Here is a 24,857-nt window from a genome sequence, read left to right as displayed (position 1 = left end):
TCTTCAGCAATATAGTATTCTTTTAGAAACCTGATGTTTCAGTTAAAACCATAGCATGACCACTCTTGGTCAAAATCCAGACTGCCAGACTGCCTGGTCAAGACTATCAAACAGGCAAAGTATTTCAACAGTACATGGCTCGAAAAGCTGGATGTTTCAGACTTGATTTGCAGTCTCTTTTCTATCTTCCCTCCTCAATTAAGCAAGTTGAAATTGTTGTTTCCATTATATTTTAAGTTTTTATCAATAGTGACATCCAAAGAACAGCAAATCCGTAGTTTTTGTGAAAAATGCATGGGAACAATGACTTAGGTCTTAGCAGCAGTAAAAGGCCAGGTCCTATCTCTGCAAAGGGTAAATCAGGATATAGAGCTCACAGGGGCTGAGAAATTCTGATTGAGCTTTTATTGTAAGCAGACGATGTGATAAAATCTAATTGTGACTGACAGCACATGAAAATTCTAGCTTTACATTTTTCTTGGTTATCTGTGTAAACAACATTAAAATAAATGGTATTTTTGGGGTATATGTAATTTATGGATCTCTATTTGTTTCTTTGTTTCTTCAGGCATTGCTCTTAATTCATAACTATGAGAGCCTGCTCTGATTTTCCACACCTTTTCAAGATCACACTCTGAGTTCCACTTTCCCCAGTACTTTTCCTCCCAAGTGATAAGTAAGGTGCACTAGATGCATTTCCTGGGGGCATTCTGCCCACAGGCCCTGGGAACACAGTTACTGCTTCTCAGTGGTCCCAAACAAGTGTAATGAATAAATCTTTAATTCCTTTGTATTGGGTTAAATTGCAGAAATATTAATGATGTGTAGCCTAGACCAAAACACCCACAGGAGTTTTATAAATTAAAACTTTTATCTGAATTAGAGTAGGAGGTAGAATTGTCTTCCACACAGAAAATTAAGGGAATTGAAAACCTTTAAGAAAGAATAAGGTTGAAAAAGGAGAGAATCATAAACGATCTTAAATCTATTCGTTGAATATAAAAGAAAGAGGGGTGGGATGGGCAATGCCATGATTTACTTTACTAAAAAAGTTACAAAAAGATTCTCATATATCAGGAGTCAGGACAGTCCTGCCATTGGATAGCTTTAGGATGAATTCTTCCTTTCAGAAATAAATACTTTTCTTGGTCACAGGTGTTTGAATGATGTCTGGGCAAAGGGAAAGGGAGAATAGTGGAATTAAAATTTATTAAGTAGGTTTGATCTCCCTCCTGCAATGAAAATACTATTACAGAGATTTCACATTATAAATAACTGTAAAGTTCTAGCAGGTGTTAATCCCAAAGGCCACATACTGACATCACTTACAACTTTCTTTTATAGTCCAGGAGAGTAAACAATGCAATTTAGAAAGACAACACAAGCAGCTAGAACTAGAATATTTTCTGTCTTTTTATGTTCATTAGGTAAGGCAGTCTTAATGGTGATCCCAGTTTAGAGCACAATGAAAAACAGCAACAAGTATTCCTGAATATTTAGTGATCATGATTGCTCAACAACCACTATGAGCAAAGTAGCACAATACACATATCCCTGTTAATATTACAAAGACCATTGTGTAAACAGCAGGCTTCCTTATGTATTAAGAAATTATGCAACACAATCTTGCTGAAAGAATTCAATAGTTTTGATCAAATGAGATTGATATTTAATCACTTGCAGCCAAAGAGCCTTATTTCAAAATTGCCCTTTTCAATAAAAACTAACGCTTTCAGTTAAAGGACCTAAAAAACGTGGTGCTGCAAAGAATAAAATGTCAATGTTCACCGTGTAGGGGAAATTGTAAAGGATAGATAAAACGGAGTCAGTCTCTTGACTCCTTCTCCTACATCTGTGAGAGTCTTATGAATTACAGAAATATCAGCAGAGCCCAAGACTGCAGGACAAATGCTCCAAAAACTCACAAAATCATGTACATACGCAAACTGGCAGTGGTAAAGCAGCAAAGCATCAACTTAGTAGGGAGTGTCAAGAGTGCTTAAAAATCAGAGGCCCATGCCCTAAGATGGCCATTGCACACCCACTACACCAAATCCACCAAATCCCCAGAAAAACAGATTTCTCTTCTCCCTCTTTATCAATTCCCCAAAGGCCTCCAATGACAGATGGGCAGTTATTTATCCACAGCAGTGAACCTTTGTTAAAGGAAAATCAGAATACAAAGAGGTTTTGCATTAGTGTCATGAAACTCAGCTTTCTTTAACAAAGCGTGTGCTCCCAAAATGGGTCTCTCACGGCTGTGCTTGTACCACATCTTTCAGAGCAGAGCTCTTAAAGGAAAAGCATTTGGGGAAATTTCTGTCTGGAAGTCACTTAGCATATAATGGGTGCTATTCTAAATAAATAATTAATAAGTTAATAAATAAATTATAACAACGTCTGCAGCCTTTACCACGGAAGCAACCAGCAAGGCAGATGAGGGGATAGAAACTGCGGTACCACAGTGGGATGTACCATCACTGGTGTGTCACAGTGAAACATGTTCTAAATACTGACTTGGTTGGGGCCTGGTGCTCAGTGTACACCACTGAAATCTGTTGCTCTCTATAGCCTCTGACGTAAAACATTCTCATATTTACCTGCTGCCTAGACGGCACAGGTGTGCAAAAAAAGAATTAAAAATGGCTAAAAATGTTAAAAGCTGCATATTCTTTATTCTTAAGTACAACACAGCAGTCCTACTTATGTAATGCTTCCTACTCAATATATTCATCATTTTGCAAAGACCCTGAGAATTCTTGTAATGCAAAAGAGAAGAAAGTTCTTTCATCCTACAAGGGAGGATATTCCTGTTGATTTATTCCTGCACAGTAATGCTGTAATTCTGCATTTGGCCTAGTTTGGTGCCTTATACACAGAATCACCATTTTTCCAGGGGAAACCTTCCAAAGTGTAACTACAGACGGACACTTGAATAAAAATGGAAATCTTAATCATTTTGGAGACCTATAGTTATATTATATCCTCAAGGACTTCTCAAAAGTCACCAGAGCTGTAAATAAAATCAGAGGTTTTTTATTAAAGAGTATTAATGGAAAAGTTCCAGGTATTGCCTTATAAAAGAATCTTGCTTTTTGAGACGGATCCTGGATAAAAACGTTCTTTAACTAATAAATTACTGGGTTTATAGCTAAAACTTTCTTTGTCACATAAAAAAAAAATCCTTAAAAAAAGGTACTGTAAGGATAGACTTTCCATACAAGTACTGAATCTGAATAATATCTGTCCTACATACAGCTTTTGCAGAAGAAACAATCTTATTTTAGTTTATTATAAAACTGAATTTGATTCTCTATGCCATTATCAATCTAGTCACAAAAACAGTTTGGGGGCTAGAAATGTTATTCTCATTCAATACATTAATCCCATCATTTCATTGCCTAAAAGTGGTATCTTACCATATAATCTCCATGATAAAATTTACAGATAGACTTCCCTGCAGTCTGGGTACATTTTTAGCCATTTCATCAGATTAGACTGATACACAACTTTTCTGCTCATCTCCTCCTCCTCTGTAGCTCCTGCTCTGACATTCTTTTGTAGAACAAGGGGATTTCGCTACTTTTCTCTTTATTATACAGCATTTTGATCCTTCTGTAGGTAATGGAACTTCCTCCTGTATTTTCACTTATATAATTTTCTGACTCCTGTGTCTTGCTATTTTCCTTTCCTCCAGACACCAGCCTGTTCTGGAGGCCCCCCTTGATTTTCAGACCTACCAGTATTTAGGAAATGCCAATACTGTTCATATCCTAACTACAGTATGTTGGTTTGTTTTTATAATGCTGCTAGAATTTATACAGGCCTTTGTAGCTGTACCCACATGGATGTTAAAGAAAACTGCTTACCCTCATTTGTCTTTGTTTAGTTAAAGCTTAAATTAGACCTTAAAAAACTATCTAGTTGATGTTATTTTTTCAATCAGAAGTGATAATTTAAATATTGACATTTTAGATGGCACCAACATGTTTTTGATTACTGCTATGGTTACAATGGTTTTTTATATCTGAATGTCTGTCTTAATTTTGTTGGGGTTTTGGTGGTTTTTTGGTTTTTTTTATTTTGCTGAATCCAGATGCATTTCCTTTTATTTCAAAGTATTTCTATGTTTGTAGTAAATTAAACATTAATCTTTCTCTGCAAATGTCAAGTGATATTTAAATGTTTTTCTGGCAGATAAATGATTATTAATATTAATGCAATAAAATCACTGCTCTTTGTCCTTTCTTTGATATTTAAGAAAAAATTAAGAATGTCAAAACAGTTCTGCAAAAAGAGAATTCATTGGTCTACCATCCACTCTTCATTAGCCTGAGAGGTAAAAAAATTACTGATCTTGTGAGACAATGTGTTTATAGAATCAGAAAGGATTGAAAATGAATTACTCTATCAGTGGTAGAGTGTGTATCACTTCAATGTGAAAATGCCTTGTTAAAGTTCATTTTAATTTAAAGCCCCCTTTTGTCATTCAAAAAGCTTTAGCACAACGAAAGAATCTTTGTCACTTTCATAATTAGCCCCTCTTGCACTAAATGAGAATAAAATCTGATCAGAAGTCCATACAGGCAAGGTCATAAATCAAAGAGAAAAGCTCCACAACAGTCCTGTAAGATGTCCAAAGGCACACACAGCTTGGAATTAAAGCACTGTAGTCAGGATCCACTCCCAGAAACACAGCACAAAAAAAGCCCCAATAATATCTGTTTGACAGGCTAAATTTATCTCCATATTCTGTAGCCCTATAAACACAGTTTGCTGTTTAGGTACAAAAGCAATTTCAGCACCAAGGACAATCCAGGAAAGCAAACAGCTGTTAAAGTGCTACTATCGCCATTTGCCAAGCAAAGTCAAATTAATTTAACTTAATGCTCTCACTTCAAACTGTGGCAGTAAAACAAAAAAAAAAAAATGCCATATATGATAATTGTCATAAAGCAGGAACAAAAGTTGTATTAACAGAAAAAACTCCTTAGGAAATAGAGTTTAATTTTATACCCAGAGTGAGTATGCAGCTCCGCTCAAATTTAAACTGGATTTTATTCAACTTATTTTCATTTTCAGAGGAAAGTAAAAAGAAATTTTGAAAGATGCAATAAAATTCTCAACCTTGGACAGTTATGGAGAGAGTGACAGCACATCACTCTCTCTACTCAGGGATCATCAGAACACCAACAGATATCCAAGCCATCAACATATTATTTTACTCCCCGTGTTAACTCAGAATGAGGATTTCATCAGAAAGTGACGCCTAAAACATGGGGAGAGAGGAGGGCAAGGCGAGGGCAAGGGAGGAAGTTGAGGGGATGACTCTTATAAAGTGGCAGCCAGCAATGAAATTTGTATTCTACAATAGATACCCCTTCTACAGTTCCATGTATTATGTTAACACTAAATGCTAATCTTAAATTTTAATCAGATGGGGTATTTTTAAAGTAGCTACATCCATCCAAACAGGAATTTTCATGAAAATGCACATTCACATCTATAAAGTCTACATATATGTGTAGACATTTGTATTTGTATATCCCTACCTTCAAATACACTGCTGTGTACAGTAAAATTGTGCAACTTTCCTCTATGAGATTTTGGATTTTAACAGTATTTTGTCTGCAGAACCAAGCTGTTAAAGTCCTATCTCTAACCATGCAAACACCAAACTACTTTCAAAGGAATGGCTTGTTTCGAGGGTGTGTTTGCTTACATGTCTGTCATATGTTCCCGAAATTTCATGTTACAATAATTATATAATGATAATTATATAATTCAGTTCCACATATCTGGAGACATATGGAGTCAGCCTGCTAAGCAACAGATTGAAGAGCATCAGTGTGACAAAAAGAGAGCACTGCCTTTCTCCATCCTCCTACAATCTCACGCTTTAGTTCACTAACATTGAGCTTCTCACGTTGGTTCAGGTAGTGAGCACTCAAGTTTCCCCCTGGACACAGCCCCCCGTGCTTGAGACACAAAAGAAATGTAATTTCCCTTGTTTCTCAGACATACAGGTATCTAACAGGTGCAATTTGCCAACTCTCATACAGGCAAAGCAAGCCTGGGAACTGTGACAAGGGTGTGCGGGTGATTAGAGAAAGAAAATGGATTTAAGATGGATGGGATGAGCATCTAAGTCAGACATACTATTGAAATTGAACTGCCTAGATCTTTTTTCTTATAAGTGAGTATTCCAAAAAGCCAATAAAGCTTTTAAACAAAAAGTAGGCTTTTTTACAATATAATAAACTAGATTAATTGGCTTTTAAATACAGAAAACTCAAAATGACTAAGTATGAAGGAACAAAAATCAGAACAGAACTCCCTTGCCCACTCTGCTCCTGCTATACTTTTCACCTTTATCTGAATTTCCCAAAATGCAGAGGAAACTATGGTTTTAAAGCCAATCACATCACACACTGACTTTTTCCACTCTTCTAATAATTCTTTGATATCCAGAAGTTTCTAGCCTACCAAGACGCCCACTTAAGCTTGATTTAGGATTCTAATTAAGTGGATTAAAATTAAATTTTCTTTTATTTGACTGTATCTCCAAATTTTTTCTCACTGGGTTTCTGTTTGGTAGGAACATATTTTTCCAAAAAGAAAAAAAAATAAATCTAAAAAAACGGAAAGATTTAGATTTTCAAAATAGACAACATTTTTTTTGCAAATTATTTTATAAAGCCAGAAAACAAATCAATATTTCTAAAGCAATTAGTACTTAAATATCTTTACTGTGATTGTTGGGCTGTATTATTGTTTCTCATGGACATGAAGTAACCTTGATCAATTATACAGATCCAATGTTGCTTTTGACTCTTCAAAGGCAGGGACATACACACACTTAGCAGTATTATTTCTATTCAAAATTAGGCTGAATTTCTAAAGAGGGGTGCCAATTTATGTAAGAATCTAAAGAAATAGCAAAACTTTTCAGTTAAAAATAACAACTACTTTTGTTACATATTATGTTTTACTTCTATTTTACTAGTATATCCCAACAATACAAGAAGCTGCTGATGTAATAATATAAGCTCTTTAAAACACAATTCAAATTAACTATGAGATAAAGGGGTTAATTAAAATTACTTCTTTAAATGTATCCATGGTTAATTTCAACTTTGTTTGAGTCTATATGTAGGTGCTTTACAACACATTCATTCCCTATGACATACACAAATCTTTTTCTTATTAAATGCATTGGAAAGTTCTCATACATTATGAAACAGTGGGCAAGGAGTTACAAAACAATTATCACTTTAAGAAGCAAGAAATTATTTGTGGTTCCTAATTTTAATAATATTCTAGTACTTTAACCTCAATAACATGTATTTCTTTCGTTTATTTACTTGGCAGTAAAAAATCAGATATTTAACGTGTTAGTAAAAAAATTTTTACATGTTACTATCAAGAGTGAAAAACTTTAAATAACGAAATTAACAAATGTCACTAGCTTTAGACAAATAGACCTGCTTTTTCAAAAGCCAGTCTTCAAAACCAGGAACTTTTATAAACTCTGTGTATTCATTTTCATATTTTTACCATACTGACAGGAAAACGTTATCTCTGTGACTGAAAGATGACTTTCTGTCACACTGCTGATGTGAAAGGCAGTCAGAAACTGAAGGACCTTTGGCTTTAGAATATCCCAGACTCACAAGAAACATGGCAGTCCCACTGTCCCCTCTGAGGATGGGAATAGTTTATACTTCGGGAATTTTAATTAGAATTTAAAAGATTTCCAATTCTGAACAGGTGGGCAGCTTCTTATAGCTACTAGGATGGCAGGAGTGCTGTAAATATCAATTTATAAACTCTTTAACAAATAAGAATATGAACAGAGGATAGCAGGAAACATGAAGGGCTAGCAGCTATATTTTCATTTTTTTTAATCTAATTTTTGTAGTCAGCAAAGTGATTTTGTTAAGGTCATATAAAACTTCACCTGCAAAAAGAACTTCTATACACGCTGAGGGATTTGGCCTCAGTGCACAGAACCAGGGATTCCAGAGTCACATGGATATTCAAGCTTCTTTTTTCCTCTTTCTCTCATTATTTTTGCATTTGCTGCTGCATTTTGCTGTTCCTCAAGGCCTCGAACCCACCCTGGAATAGAACCCACACCAGCCCTCACCCTGAGCACACTGAATTACAAGAGTGTGGTCCAAGGTGGCACCACCTGTGTGTGTCACACCACAGGGCAGTGACACTGCCCATGGCTCCCATATTGAACTGAGCCTCCACATTCCTCTGCAAGGCACTGGACAACATCAGGACACATCAGGACATTCTTCCACTATCATCCAGCAAAGAATAATAATAAACATGGAGGAAAGATTGGCTATCAATTTTTAGGGGGCTCTGTTACTGCAAGACAAGATCATTTTGTAGGACTAGACAGGTTAATTAAGAATACTACTAATAAAGAAGTTTATTTTATTTGGTTAGATTTTCTTGGTGGTGAAGTCTTTCTGCAGGATTTGAAATAATTCACAAACATTATCTTTCCAATATAACATCCACAGTAAAATGACATTGGATTTCATATTAATCAGCCAATGCTGAATTTTCTCCATATTTTCTAGTTCATACACTGTGGAATTTCATTTTGTTAAAATATACTAGCCTATATTTGCTCTCACTATGGATTCATGTAGATAAAAAAGACCAAATCACAATTATCAAATTATAATAATACAACTTTCTGATTTCAGCATTCTTCCTTTCCCAGAAGAACCAACAATTTAACATATGTCTTCTAGTTATTATTATCAGTTAGCAAAGCTTGTTACAGTACTGTCAAAGAACACAATATTGCTTTTCTCCTCATCTAGGTTAAATCAGCCAAAACTGAATAGGTTGCAAAAGATAATGCTTGTTCTCCCTCCTCTTTCTTTACTCAGCTGGTTCATTCTTCATTAGTCTGAGTCAGAGGAGATAATCTAACACAGTTTTTCCAACAGTATTTAAGTTTCCCTGTACTGCTGAAATAATATCAGTTATTGTTACATTCTATCTGAAATAGTATCTATTATTCCTAATATCTGTTGAAGCATGGCAGACTATAAAATAGCATCCCTACAAAGGAAAAGTCCGTCTTATCCACCATGACTCAGGATGACACATGCTTTGTTCAGTTTTAAAGAGTAATCAAAGGTGTGGGCTTAAATCCAATTAGTGTGCTTCAAAGAAGATAATGTCAAAATGCTTCAAATGGTGATTCTACTGTGTAACACTGGAGCTCTGAACTTCTGGGAGCCTCAGATTTCTGGAACTATAAAATGAAAACAAAAGTACCTTGTAAAGCACACAGTGATCTCCTGCAGTAAAAGACTACAAGCATAAGTTATTATTAACTAGGCTAACATTCTAAATAGAAAATACAATCAGAGGTCTTGGAAGTCATGTATTCACATCCTAAGAAGTATGTAGATGTCATTGTGACACTGTAGACAAATGGGACAGACACTTTTAATTTAACTTTTTGTAATCACTGATAATGTTCTTTTCCTGCCATCTAATCAGTTCTGTCTCCTCTGGCATTCACTCTCACTGACCTCCAGCCCATCAAGGGACAGAACATTTGCCCACTTGCCCCATGACCATTCATGGAAAGTTTCACAAGCTTATGGTCTGACCCAAAACCAACAGAAATTGTAGTTATGCAGAGATTTTTCCACTGATTTCTGCCCTGGACCAGGCACTGAGGATTTGGCATCTGTCAACATAGATCCCCCGTGCTAGAGAAAATATTTAGAGTGCACAGCTGAAGTCAGAGTTTTGGGTAAGAAATATTTCCTCTCCAAATGAGCATACAGACTGAATAAGGACAGATGATCACCAAACATCATGACAACAGTACTGGATCCCAGTTCCTTTGAATATTAATATATATACATGTAAATTTAAAAAAAAAAAAATTAAAAAGAAAAAAACAGGAAGCATTTTGGAAAGGCAGATTTAATAAAATCTTTCAAGGAAGGGATACGTGAAAATGGGAAACCTTGACTAAAATAAAACCGACAAAATGTTTACTGATGAAAATGAAATGCAAATATGAGGAAAGGAAATAAATGGCTCACTAAATCCAAAAGGATAAAGAAGAGCACACAGACAGGAATAATGAAAAAGAAAACAAATGCTAATGGCAGACTGATAACATGGAGTCCTAGAGGTGATAACAACAAGGTTTAATTTGATATAGCACTTAATGTACAGGCTCAAAAGTGAGGCTCAACATTCTCTCAACATACAAAAGAAGATACTTCAGCAATAACATTTACACAAATGCAGAGAGGAAAGAGAAATACCAGGCAGGATAGCATAGTGATAATCAGGTAAGAGGATGACAAGTGTTTGGGATGACAGAGAAAGTACCGAAACACAAGGCCCACAGAAAATACATGCAGTAATAACCAAAAGTCAAGTTCCAACTTGCTATCAGCTTTTATTTTTCAGAAAAAAAGCATAAATTAATTCTAAGATTGCTGCTCCATTCCTCAACTTTACTTTTAGGAAGGAGCATATCTACAATCCATCACCCCAGCAAGCTCAGGCACACAGCTCTGGTATTTGACAGCAATGGATCTGCAACAGCACAAAACTCCAGAGTGAACTCACCCTCTAAGTATTTATCCAGTCTCAAAACATTTTGGGCTGTGCTAACACTGCTAAACAATCCAATCTGACTGTGCCTACACAAGTGGCCATCAGCCCAGTGCAGGTACATGGGCACTTTTATGTTGCACTGAAGTTATTTCATTATACAACTTAACAGTAATATGAAATATATATGTAAAGTCTTATATAATTGGAGCCTAATATAATAAAAACTGCAAGTAAGAAGACCAAAAAAGGAGCACAAGTGTCAAAAAAATTCTTAGTCAATCATTCAAAAAACTCACTGTGAACATAATTTCTTAAGATGACCACGAAAATGCTAAAAGGAAAAAGAAAAAACCCTACATGTATTATTCCTTAGCTCTCTATATTTTATATTGCATTCATGAAAAAGGCTTAAAAGTTTTTCACATCAGAAATATGACATTCATTTACAATCTTAAAAAAGGCTACTAAAAATGAATTATTCATAACGTAGTACAGTAGCAACAATAAACATTCAAACCCAATTTTTTTTAAAAAACAGAATAAATTATTCTTCTTATGAAAAAGCTACAGTTTCAGACGAGAGAAACAGAGATGTGATTCTACCAGAAACTGTTAGAATATAATAATAACCCTTAATACATTATGGTAATTTACCTTCACATTATGTTACTGTAGTAGATACTGGAATTCCAGTAGCTGTCTAAAGAACACACAGTGATAATTTATGGTTTGTTCCCAGTTTGTTTTCAGAAATACAAACACTAAATCAAAATTAGCATGCTAAAGGCTGAACCTAGAAGGCAATTAGGTTACTGAATAGCATCAATAAATGCAAAATGAAGCTCTGCATGTATCCAAAATAATGTGTTTCCCACCTAATAACTTGTATCCAAATTCCTGTTAGGCTGAGCAAAATATTCTAAAATATTTTCTCCTGAAATCAGATAGTATCCATCCAAGAATAAGAATACTTTTTGTTTATGTAGAAACACCTCTTCTGAAGTATGTTTTCCAATCAGTATTCTTTCAAAAGTACAGACCACTGTTTATTTCACAGTGTTTTGTCTCTTCTTGCATTAGAGTGGCAGCTCAAACAAGCAAAGATCTTAATTTGGCTTGTTAACTTTGGAACAGCAGGCAGCTGAGAATTTTTAAGTGATTTAAAGAACAACAAGAACAGAATCTATCTGAAGTGTATTCTAATTTCAGGGCAAAAAAAAGGAAAGTATTAATCTTGTGAGTGTTCTCTCTGGAGATTGACTAGTCCTAAAAAAGGGTCAGCATGAAGAGGCTGCTCGCTTCTGCATCTGCCCAGGTTTTGAACACCTCTGTGGATGGAGACTCCATCGCCCCTCTGGGCAGCCTGTGTCAGTGTCTTCTGCCCCCTGAAAGAAAAAAAATCAAACATGACCACACAAAGGATAGGATTCATGAGGAAAGGATGAGGGAGCTGGGCCTGTTCACCCCTGGGAAGAGATGACTGAGAAGGGCCCTCATCCATGTCTGTCAGTGTCTTCAGGGAGGGGTCAGAGGAGGTCCCCAGGCTCTGCTCCGTGGGGCCCAGCAATGGGACAAGAGGAATGGGAGAAACTGATGCACAGGAAATTCCACCTGGACATGAGGAAGTATTTTCCTGTGCAGTGACTGCGCACTGGAACAGGATACCCATACAGGGTGTGCAGTCCCCCTCACTGGAAATATTCCAGAACTGTCTGGACACAAGCCAGTGCCATGTGCTTGAGCAGGAAGGTGGGACAAGGCGACCCTGTGATTCTGTGAAAGGTATTCCTGTGTCTGGAGCTGAGAAGGAAGCACAAGGAAAGTTGTTCTCCCAGCTGGTGCTGCCTGAGCCCTGTGCTGAGTGAACAGCAGCACCACATGTTCTGGTCACACAGTGAGAGAGAAGCAGCAGCTCAGCACTGCTGTGCCCACTGCCAGTGGCTGTTCCAGGGCGGGGGCTCACGGGAACATTTCAAATGGGTTTTGTCCACTTTAGTCCCTTTCCTTCTATTCCCCCATTATTTATAGCATCTCTATTTAATCTAATGTAGTAGACATAATACAAGATACGAAATTTCCTACATTTCATTCTGAACTTGGCTCACATGGATCTGATGCAAAGCACTCTTAATGTTTCTCAGCCATTTTGCACTCATTTCACAGAGGTGAAACTCACTACAAAAGGCACTAGGCAATCAAGAACCAGGCCTTTTGTGCTGCTGTCTTCTGCAAAACAGGGATAATATTACAGGTTACTGAACTAACAGAACAAAATACCACTATATAGTCAAGCAGAATATTTCAATGTTCTCCCAGATGAAAATAAAGCCTTTCCAATATCTCCTAGCTCCCAAATATTTACTGTTCTGATGCCACTTTCTCTTTTATTCTGAGTACAGCCATTCCTTGTGATAGTCTATATAGCACCATCTACATAAGCAGAGTAAAGAACACTTCAATTTCTTCTAGTCATGAAGGGCTCTGATTTCAAAAGACAGAGATTAAGCATATAAACAGGACAGTGAAGGCAGAGTACTACTTTCAGGAAATAGCAAGGAGAAGCATTCCCGGCAGAATAAACAATGCCAAAATTTTTCCACTGGCACTGCTCTACACTGTATTTTCCCTGGATTTGAGAATCCAGCAAGATGAAAATCGGGAAGGGTGGTTGGCAGCTCTTTCAAAGGCTCAAAATCAGATAAAAACCTAAAGTACAGTTAAGGTCTGCACTGTGCCCATCAGAAGAGATTGACCTGGACCTACCAATCACTCAAAACTAACACGATTCTCTATTTTAAGAAGCAATTATTCAAAGCAATTATTTCCTTAGTCAGTAACTGAGGCAGAGGTCACCTGTTATTCTATAGAGTAACCACAGATTTATTCAAATCCAGGGACTGTATATGAGAAGAATTTTGCATCTCCTCATTAGTGACTTCCAATGGTGTTAAAAATCTTTAGGTACAGAAAAAACTCATCTAGATTTTTTTCCTTCATACTTTCAACAGTCCCAGGCTTGTATTGTGTCACTGTATAGACATACCTCTATACATTCCTGAGTGATTAACTGATGTCACATTCATGTTCATATTAACATGTGCAGTTTGAAATAAACACAGCTGCATTTATGTCAATGATTTTATATTCAAATATATCTGATTATGCTGAAATAAACACAGCTGCATTTATTTCAGTGATTGTACATTCAGATAAGGATATTTGTTCAGTGTAATGTAATGTTCCTTCACACTGGCAGGGACATTGCTATTCTTTCTTGTATTTCCCTCTATCATTTTTCCAGATGGAAAATTTTGAACAGAGCCAGAAAAATGGAAACTTGAAAATTTATCTCAGAACCTGATATGTAGGAAAATCCTTCTGCTTATTCTCAAAAATTACTTAGCCATCGTTATATAAAGTATCTTTGTTGTTGAGGATCTTTTTTAATTCCTTCTCTGTCAAAGAAAAACCTTACAAAAATCCCATGTAAACTTTTAAATCTGATGACAATGTAAGTACCAGGAATGTGCAAAATCTTAAGAATGGATCTGCATCAGGTCTCTTTCTGGACAACACCATCTTCAGCCACTGTCCTCCTAAGAAAATGCTTTGAATGGAAACAAGAACTGTAAGATTTTCCTTCCTATTATTTGATCAAAGTATAGTTTTGCATGATGTTAATTTTGGCTTGCAACTATAATCTCTAATCTGTTTTTAGAAAATAATAGAATATTATTATATGCACTAACAGTGATTAACCATTAAATCAGATGTATCTATGAGGTGAGATCAAGGTCCAGCTCAGTAACTGCCAGAAATGGACCCCTAGAGAGGAGCATAAGAAAAAAAACAATCATTTGAAGACACCTCCCAGTGTAATTCCCTAATTTACAATGTACAGTTTATGAACCTTCTGAGTCAGAAATCGTGTCAGTGTTTAGTAGCTCTCAACTGATTTTTCTTTCCTGGGCTTATCATTTGTTTTTTTTATTGAAAGCATGTCACATGTCAAGCTTTAGCATCCACAATGTCCTGCTAGAAGAAGTTCCATGGCTTAATTAAACAACCTGTAGGGAACGATTCTCCTTTGTTTTCTTTCAACATATTAACTGCTAGTTTCATTTCATGGCCCTCAGTTTTTGTACAAAGAGAGCAGACAGGGAAACACTGAGATTTTAACTAGAAATCATGATTTTACAGACCTTTAATGCATTATTCCTCAGTTGCCTCTTTTCCAGACTAGGGATCCATCCTGCATTTGGTTGTTTCTTATACTAAAGCTGTTGAAAATCTGCTCTGAGCTTACAATATCTCATCACAGACATTTCTGCTTTCGTTTCCAGTTGCTTATTCTGGTCCCTTTTGGGTCAATCAAACAGCAAATCAACATGTGTTCTTTAATACCAGCTGAGGAGATGCAAACACGTGGTAAGAGGGAGGAAAGGATTGCTCCTGAAGAAGGTAGCATGAGAATCAGATGGCAAACTGACTGTGAAAATCATCATCGGCACAACAACTGCAATTAACATCCTAATTCTTTACTCTTGCTGTAATACTAATACTTCCTGCATTTTCATTAGTTCCATAGGTCATTAATATCTATTTTCCACAAGTTATGCTATCTGACTAATGCCATATGTGTTGGCTGATATCACATTGACACCGACCATTCCCCATTTGTAAAAATGTCTTCCATACTATATCTGTTTAGATATTTAAAAGGTTAATATTTAGTTCCATTTGCAATGCTGACCTAGCAAGAAAGAAATTAATTTGGCATTACAGCAGTAACATCAATTTCCCATGTAACTTTAGTAATGCATTTACTGGAAAGAGATTAATATCAATTCCATAAATCATTCACATGCTTTTTCCGGAGTTTGAGACATCTGAGTAATGTCATATATGTTAACTGATAGCACCCTGTGCATGCTACATCCATTAATCTATGCCTAGTGTCATCATTAAAGCACACAAAAAAATTAAAATCAATCTTTTGCTCTTACTTTTTTTCTGACTTTTAACTTGCAATAGTCCAAAGGTATTGATACTCTGGTAGAGTAACACTGCTCTGAACTGGGAACAGACATGTTCAGAAATGGGAAACATTTGCTAAATTATCCCCACTGGCAGCAATAACCACTTCATGTCTTTCTGTGAAATGTGGCATAAATTACTGTCAAAAAATAAGGAAATAACTAAAATGTTTCATTAATCAGACACACCTTGAAGCCCCAAAAGTAGGCTGAAAACAGACATCATTACTGAAATAACACAGTGACTTTCATTCCTTTGTTTCTACTTTACAGATGAGAATCCTTGTAGAAGTGAAAGCCAAAACAGTTCCACGTGACTTAGTGATTCTAGCCATACATGAGAGATTATAATACAGGAACTTTGGAATAACAACTATTTTTTGCTCCAAAACACAGTTTAGCCTTCTACTAAAAGTGTTTGCACTGGAAGAAAGTATCCTTACACAGCTTTTGCGCTTTCTATTTCTACTGATGTGCCATTATGACATTTGCCTGCGTTGCTTTATTCCTGATCTAGGATATCATTGCAGTGCTACTGAAACTAAGGGGGAGAAGCGTTTTTCTGTTCATTTAAACATAAACACACAGAGGGTCAGACTGTTTAATAATTTTGGAAGTACATTACAATTCTATATTAGATGGCAAAAATACAGCTATTTCCTAGGTTGGATTTCAATTTTTCTTTTAACATAATGCTAACAGTATCATCATCTGTGTTGCCTTAGTTTTCATTTTTAAAATTTTTACAAACAAAAATGTCCATTTCAGAAAATGTTTTGCAAATCAAATTTTACAATATTTCACTAATCACAACTAAGATTAATCGTCCCTAATTTTAGCTGTCTAAAGTTACGTGTCAAGTCTTAACAACTGGGACACAAGCACCCCCAAAGGGCAATCCATCCTATATTATCTGTGCTTTTGTTCAGGAGATGTCTTTCATGGTAAAGCTCAATGGCCTATTTCACGCCTGTAAGTGGTTACAATGAGATCAGCGGAATTACAATCACTTACTGCAATTTTGAGTGTTGTGCAAAGTGTTTTATAAGTACATTATCCTATTTTTGAAATATAGAAAGATATTTAAAACCTTAACAAAAATGATACAAGGGTACTTCTCAGTCATATGAGATCTCTTAATACATTGTAAGTTTTAACTTTTTCCAACTGATTAATATCATTTGCAATCCATCAGCACAGAATTTTTTATCAGGTTTCTAACGCAAAATATTTTACAAACCTGCTGTAGGAAAAGACAAACTAATGTTTGTGAATCATTTTCATTGCAAGGTGGTGGTACAGCAGTTAACATAATTTGAGGCTTACAGTAATTGAGATTGAATCTAAAATTTTACAAAACTTTAATTACAACCTTTTGAACATAAACCACAATACAGAAATTACCCAATCATAACATTTTTTCATAAAAAAATAAGAATTCATCCAAAGGATAGAAGATTTAATGACTCTTGGCGGAGTTCCACTTTTTGGTTGAAACGAGAATAAAAGCAGACAGCAGCTTCATTTCCAATTTCAAGAAACACAGTATTTTTTAACAGTTAAACAGCATTATATTTGACTAACAAGCCAAAATATATATTTTCAAAGCCTTATTAAAAGCCCCTGTATTAAACAGTGTGAATGCTGCGATTTACAAACCTCTGTGAGCCAACACTGCTCCTTCAATTCTCAAAAGTAATTATAAAACAAGCAATTTGAGCCACAAGCAGCAGAAACTGTCGAGCTTGGGGTTTTTAACCATCCTCACAACACATCACAGTCTGCAGCCTGGCTCCAGCTCCCTCCCATATTCCCTGTGACATCCCAACAGGCCAGGCAGGAGGACTGGGGTGCACCCAGGAGTATGCACAGGCCAGAACCACCGACCAACACACCCCTGGGGACTGGCAACCCCAGTGACACCAGGCAAAAGGAACATTTGAACTTCCCTGGCATTTTTCTGCAGCAAAGCCACACCCGGCAGTGTCAGCCCAAGCTTTTCATCTGCCAGTTCTGTTCATGAAGAGCCCAGGGAGGCAAAAGCTGGGGAACAACCAGAGCCCACCTCGGAATCACTCTGTGATGGAGCCAGGAAGGCAACTCGTGGCTACACCCAGCAAATAGACTTTGCACACTGAGAAAAAAGGTGGGGTTTTTTTAAGGGCTGAGACATTTGGTTTGCTTTCTTTGTTCACTTTGCAAAATACAGGTAAAAAAGCTTCTCATGTATCATGCTAAATTAACTAAAAATCTGTGACCTCATTCAGAAGCAAAGCCAACTGCAGATATGTAAGCTCCCAAAAAAACAGCTGGAGGTATCATCTCCAAAAACATCTCACACAGTTAAAATGACTAAGCAAATAAAACAGGTCTTAGCTCAGCCACAGCACAGAATAGGCTGCTGACTTAATGGATGCCATCAGACATCACATGCACTAAGGAAACACAAGACAGTAGGAGCAGCTGGCTAAACTAAACTTTGAGGTCCTTTAGAAAAAATGTCTGAAATACCAACTCATCTTGAGTACAAAATGCCAGATTCCCTGAAGAACATTTTCATGTTCATGAAAATCTGGGCCTTCCTCAATCAGGAAGGACTTCTTTGCACAGCCAAAGTGAATACATCCTTTTACCCAGAGCACTATATTCTGCAAAATTCCCACTTTGCCAGAACAGTAAGTAGGATGAGAGGTGACAATTTTGTGCATTGCTGCTAAACTGAAACTGTGTTAATAATTTAATGCATTAATGAACATTAGGAAAGAGAATTAAAACTGATCAAATGTCTGCATTTCAGATGTGGCATTTATTTCCTTTAAATTTGTTCTGTGCATAGGTAACTGTGCTTCCATTTTTCCCTGAAACTAACTCATGTTTCTTGTGAAAACTGACATTATCCAAAAAATATGTTGTGGTAAGCAAGAAATCTGAATTTTTATCAGTTTCTTTTATGCTAATGATAAATAAATTTTAAAAGTTTCTTTTGGCTGTATATATTCTTAAATATTAATAAAGATAACAAGGATGATTCCAGGTGGAACACTAGCTTGAACTATGGGAAACACAAATTCCTGACATACTTACAAGCTGATAATTCTCTCTTCTTTACTCCTCTATCTGTTATTAACATGATAAAGGGCTCAGGCACTTTCTTCATTCTTCATTTTCAATAATTGCATTTATTTTACAGCAATGATTTTTTCCCTAGTAATAGATTCATTAAGGGTAATTAAAGTGCAAGTCACCGGCTGGTTTAGGAGGTCTCCTTCTGAAAAGGGTAAAAGTATAAGGGTTCACAAGTTTTATAGAAGTCAACAGTACCATGCTATTGTGAAAAAGATTGGACTGTCACATAGCAGAAGTAAATAGATTGCAAGGCATGGCATGTAATAAACTCTACATAGGATTGGCACCAGCTTATCTGAGTATCATGCTCACCTTGGACCACTGCCAATCAAGAAAGGCACAAAACAGCTGGAGACAGGCCAGAGGAAATAAAGAATGAGAGAAAATTTGGAAAATGTGAGCACTAAGGAACCACTGAAAAAAATAGCAGTTATTTAACCTGAGGAGGGAAAGGCCATGGAAAGATATGATAGCAGCTTTCCATTAAGTCAAAGAAGAAAGGAATAATCTGCTTTCTGTGCCTCTAGGACTGGACAAGAATTAATGCCTTTTTGGTAAGAACATTTCTACATAGAAAGAAAATGTTTCTTATATTGAGCAAATTGCAGTGTTAGAATGGATTGCTGCTTTCTCATTGAAACTCACTGAAAGTCTGAAAAAGATAAACATCTGTCAGGAACGACGAAAAAAGTGTATTTTGCCTCTCAACAACAGAATGGACTAAAAAGAAATCCCCATGCCCATTTCAATTCTATTTTTTGTGATTTTTTGAAAGCATAGCACTTCAAAACAGCAAGCTGGACATTGGTTTTCAGACTACATAAAAACACACCTCTGTCTCAAACAAATTCATACTTTTCAACGCTATTTAATACAATAATGATAGCAATTACAAAAATGAAACCACATTAAATAGCATTTCTTCTGCTTGTATTAATATTTTTCCCGATTTCTACAAGTTTAATACCATTTCTCTGTTCTGAAATGCGTTCACTTCCATTTCTACAATATCAAAGATAGTCATTGAAAACAGATCTAGTAGGAAACCTTCAGTTCTATCAACCAGATCTTTCAAGAAAATAGAGAATGCAGCCAAAGAAAAAAAAGCCACTTATGGAATTACATTTAACACAACTTCTATTTTAGAATCACAGAACACCTTGGGTTGGAAGGGATCATAAATACCATTTTCTTCCAACTCCTTGCCTGGGGCAGAGACACTTTCCACTAGACCAGGTTGCTCAGAGCCCCATCCAACCTGGCCTTGAACACTTCCAGGGATGGGGCAGCCACAGCCTCTCTGGGCAACCTGTGCCTCACCAGCCTCATTGTAAACAATTTCTTCCTAATATCCTACCTCAATCTACCCTCTCTCAGTTTAAACCCATTTCTCCTTGCCCTGTCCCCACAGACCTTGGGAAAAAGTTTTTCTCCACTTTTTTCACAGGGCCCCTTTACATACTGAGAGGCCACAGCAAGGTCTCCTCAGAGCCTTCTCTTCTCCAGGCTGAACAAGCCCAGTAGTCCCAGCCTGTCTCCACGGCAGAGGGGCTCCAGCCTCTGGAGCATCTTCGTGGCCTCCTCTGGACCCCTCCAGCAGATCCATGTATTTCTTGCAGTGGGGACCCCAGAGCTGGGGGCAGTACTGCAGGTGGGGTCAGTTTTACCATCTGTTCTTTGAAAAAGGCAATTTCAAAAGGATTTTAACATTTTAAGGTGGTACACAAAGAGCATCAATACAATTTTATAAATGTCATATCCTACTGTTTGGACAACAGGGTGGGATAGATTTCAACATTAATAACAATTCTGTAAGTTATCCAGTATCAGTTAATTTGCTTTGACCAGTAAAGGTACTCTAAGCAATTACTTGGCTGACATAGAACAAAAGATAAAGTGAATTTACATATGAAGTGTACACAATATTACTCTCATTCTTGCTAATACATTGTCGCCATGAGAAGGTAAATGAAGGTATTAATTTCATTCATATTTGTGTTTTGGAAGTGTCTGAATATGCAAAGCAACATCACAGTCTCATCATGCTACAATGTAAATAAACACAGTATTTCAAATAGCACCTGCTTCTATCACATTCTATTACTACCAAAGTATGTAAAGTATGAACATTACCTTTGAACTGAATAAATGTTTTAATTTAAAAATACAATTAATTCCATTGTTCAAAAACTGGAATTAAACCATCATGCCATGACTCACAATACTTCACAAATAATTTGATGACTGCTACTGATCTTTTTCATTGCAGAGAAGCTCAGCACAATAAATTTCCCAGCTTGGCCATGATTCATTTCGTAAGCCATTTTCTGATCCAAAAATGCAAAAAACCCACATAACTATTATGAAATAGCACCCAAAGTATTTTTAAAAATACACAACTGTTGTCTGAACCTTCAGAGACACACCCTAAAAAAAAGGTATCCTTTATTATTCACTACATCATTTGCACTTTTTACATAATGTAATCACAGGATTTAAATAACTCACTTTAATATTTATCCAGGAACTGGCAGCCAGTATTCTACCCTGAGGGACGTAACTCTTCATAAAAAGCTCATTTTACAAGACACTGGAGCAGTTTTGGCATTACCAGCACCTCTCACATAAACCATGCTGAAAACTATAGTTTATCCTGCCAAATGCCTTTTCTACATATGGTGTTTAACAGTGCTCTGTAGGTCTGAAAGCCAGTAATAATAGATTTAAGCTAAAAATCTGGTAGCACGTGTATGTAACACAAAAATCTAAATAGTGCTACATTTTCAGGGATATATTTACCTACATACCCCACATGCATATAAGCAATTAAAATTACTCTTTAATGTAATATGCAAACTATAACTCTTGTAAAAAATACTTTCTCTTTCAATTTCCAGTAGCTTCCTAAAGTTTAATTCTCCTATTGACATCAGAGGCAGAGCTTCCATTAACCTCAGTAGTACAGGATCAGGCCACAAGAAACCCAAAGTCATATATTTAAAGACAGCACACACACATTTTAAAAATTCTGTAATTATGCAAGGATGTGCTTGGCTCTTTACTGCGTTAACTTCGCCAGTAAACGTCTAAATTAAATTTTTAAATCGCATATTTTAAATACTACGTCTTGGATTAGTGGTCTACAACTACTGTAAATAATGACAGAATAAAATCCAGTTAAGTATCCACATGTGGTTAAAGATGGACCTGATGAAATGCTAATTGTAAGCAATAGCAAACTTCACCTTTTTGACATTTGAACAGTCTGATTTGAAGCCATACTGTGACTGAAGGGAAACAGCAAACTTTGTTAAGTAGTATTTAAGTCTTCTTTAGAATTAAGACACTTTATAAAAAGATGAGTGATAGAGTTAAAAGTGTTAATACATTGACAACTAGGTAACACAATGCTGACAATACTCACCACTTTCAAAACAGGCATCAAATATAAGATGTCCTTTTTTAGGCTGTCCACAGTAACCAGCTGGGAGAACAATGTACTTGCTCACATTCCCTGCTATGATATCATCACTTCCAATGGCACTGCCTGTTCCAGTAAAAGTGAAAAAAAAACCATGAGCATAAAAAAATATATATATAAATATCTATATAAATACATATATACCCAGCCTGGGGTTTTTGCCCATTTATGACCTGGACTATGCATTAGTCTGATATTCAGCTGGACCCTCCTCTTTTGACAGGAGCTCTCTAGCTCTAGATCCTGCATGGATTCCCTGGAATTGAACTCCTCATCAGCTTCTTACTTTATCACAACCCTCAGAAGCATCTTCCTCACTATGGGCATTAATGGGATCTTTCTCCTCTATCCTCCTGCCTATTTTCATGCATCTTAAATGAACTTAGAACCTTTGAGACTATTCAGTCCCACTCATATTTGAAATGTTAAAATTTCTAGAAGGAAGAGACATACACCCATGGAGCCATGTGACTATCTGAGCCCTCCTTGTTAGAAAACAAAACTCAGAAAGAGAACTTGAATAAAGAATTTTTTTTTTTATGCAGCATTTATTTCATGGTAAAATATACAAGGACATTAATTTTCCACACAATGGTGTGATTTTTGTCAAAAACATCAGTAGTGAATACATTGAAAGCTTTATCCTTACAGTAAAACTATACAAACAAATCGCTGTCTGCAAAATATTTGTTTCCAAACTGGAATGGAAGAACACTAATTTTTGTTTCCATTTGAGACATGTACAAGAAAGAAAGTAAGTAATTGTATATTATAAAATATTATATTATACATTTATATTATACATTTATATTATAGCGAAAGAAACACTCAGCACTTTCTTCACTACTTACAGCTTGGACAAGAAATATTTAGCAATAACTATCTTCTGTGTTACAGAAAATGAAGAAATGGTATGGCTTCAAGTCCAGAAGCCATGTGATGGGATAATGGGATGATAATATCTTATTTCACTCTGATAAATAGGGCTACTAAGGCTTCTAGAAATAGACTTTTGGTCTGTACTGATTTTTTTGACATTTAAATGGGTTACGGGGGATGATAAATGTGACATAAAGCTCAATTTGTTTTATTTTTATATTGAAAACTATTTCACACAAATGTTACAAGCAATTCATATTGTCCCTGAATGATGAAAACAGCTTATTAATTAAAAGTGACCTTTCAACACATAAAAGTATTCCACCTTTTGAGGCAAAACACCTTAGCAGAGGTAACAAATTATATCAGTGTATTAGTGACACCACAGTTAAAGGGTCTGTCAGGCTTTCTGTTATATACCCATATTTTCACAGGTATATAATTCCCATATTAAAAAATAGGCATATCCAGGTCAACATTTGACATATGAATCCCCAGTCTTCCCCAGGAAGAAATTTGAACCTTACTCTCTTTGGGAAGTACTACAGCAGAACAAACAGAATTTAGACCATTTCTTACTTTATCATAATCTAAAAATGTAGATATTGAATAATGCATTATAGTATTTTTTTAGCAAAATTATTATTTGTAACCTCTGGGTTATTTGTTTTAGACTGAATAATTACCCACAGACAGCAATCTGTGGCATTCAAATTGTTTTCTTTAAGTGTATAATTGCTACTTAGGATATTTTAGCTGGATGGTTTTTACCAGCATGCTGATACAATTTGCTTAAACCCTAGTAACACCAGAGGCAAACTGAGACCCCGATGGGGCATCTGTGCATCTTCATGGCTGCGATCCTGTCCCTTGATAAAATTCACCCCTCTGCATTGTGCAAGCTTTAGTGCAGAGCAGCAGCCAGAGGAAAATCACTTCCTCAGTTTCACCTGAGTGCCACTTTGATTAATATATACCTGTTGCAGTTAAGATTAGTCAAGTTGGTCATTTGCAATCCAACATTGTGGAATCAAAGATACAAAGAAAAATTAATGGAAAACCTGAAAATCACCATGAGTGCCTGAGCTGCCAGGGACTAAAGTGAAAGAATGGGAGGCAGAGAGTCACCAGAGTAGAGCAGTTTGAAGACTGAACTCCTCCTGGTATACGTTTCCTTTTAAGTCTCAGCTAGAAGTAACAGGCCTCTTAGAAATTGTAAAAGACAACTGGGAAACATCACTAAAAGATGAAGAAACTAGAAAGGATTACATTCATAGCACTGGCACCATAAGACAGTGTAGGAAAAGCAGGCAGAAGAGAGAGTTACATCTCCCTGGTAAATTAGAAAATCTGCCAATGGAGTCTTTACACAATGCAGAAGGAAGCTGTCAAGTGACTGCATCCCAGCAAAAAGTTTCCATCTGCTCCTCCTGACCTAATGTAGCCCTCCAGGAATGAGAATAAAATCATCAAATAGCCTGTAATTCATAGTCATTTAACAATATTACTCTCCTAGCATGTTCTTTATTCCACAGTACTTAGAATATTCAGAACCTACTGTTGCTATATTTTGAGTTATATTATCTTTAATCTCTAAATACGCAAAACTGCTGTCTTTGAACTTCACGTTACGAAACAGCACAACAGCACCACGTCCCTTCTGGCATGTTCTCCTTGGGTGATAAAGAAAAGGCCACACCACTGCCCAAAAA

At 36.2% G+C, this 24,857-nt stretch overlaps 1 protein-coding gene across 1 annotated transcript in view; it reads right to left on the bottom strand.

Moving 5' to 3' along the window:
* The window catches only part of AGBL4 (ATP/GTP binding protein like 4), a gene marked incomplete at its 5' end in the record, with an annotated part of 872,835 nt that extends 850,490 nt beyond the window's left edge, over positions 1-22,345 (bottom strand). The window contains one exon of the mRNA XM_017743442.1: positions 22,210-22,345. Within this exon, the coding sequence (XP_017598931.1) occupies positions 22,210-22,345 (136 nt within the window). The remainder of the gene's footprint in view (positions 1-22,209) is intronic.
* Positions 22,346-24,857: the final 2,512 nt, after the last annotated feature.

The sequence above is a fragment of the Corvus brachyrhynchos genome, unplaced genomic scaffold, assembly GCF_000691975.1.
Source record: "Corvus brachyrhynchos isolate BGI_N302 unplaced genomic scaffold, ASM69197v1 scaffold48, whole genome shotgun sequence".
In the NCBI taxonomy this organism is placed as follows: domain Eukaryota; kingdom Metazoa; phylum Chordata; class Aves; order Passeriformes; family Corvidae; genus Corvus; species Corvus brachyrhynchos.
This window is presented reverse-complemented; position numbering and strand designations above follow the sequence as displayed.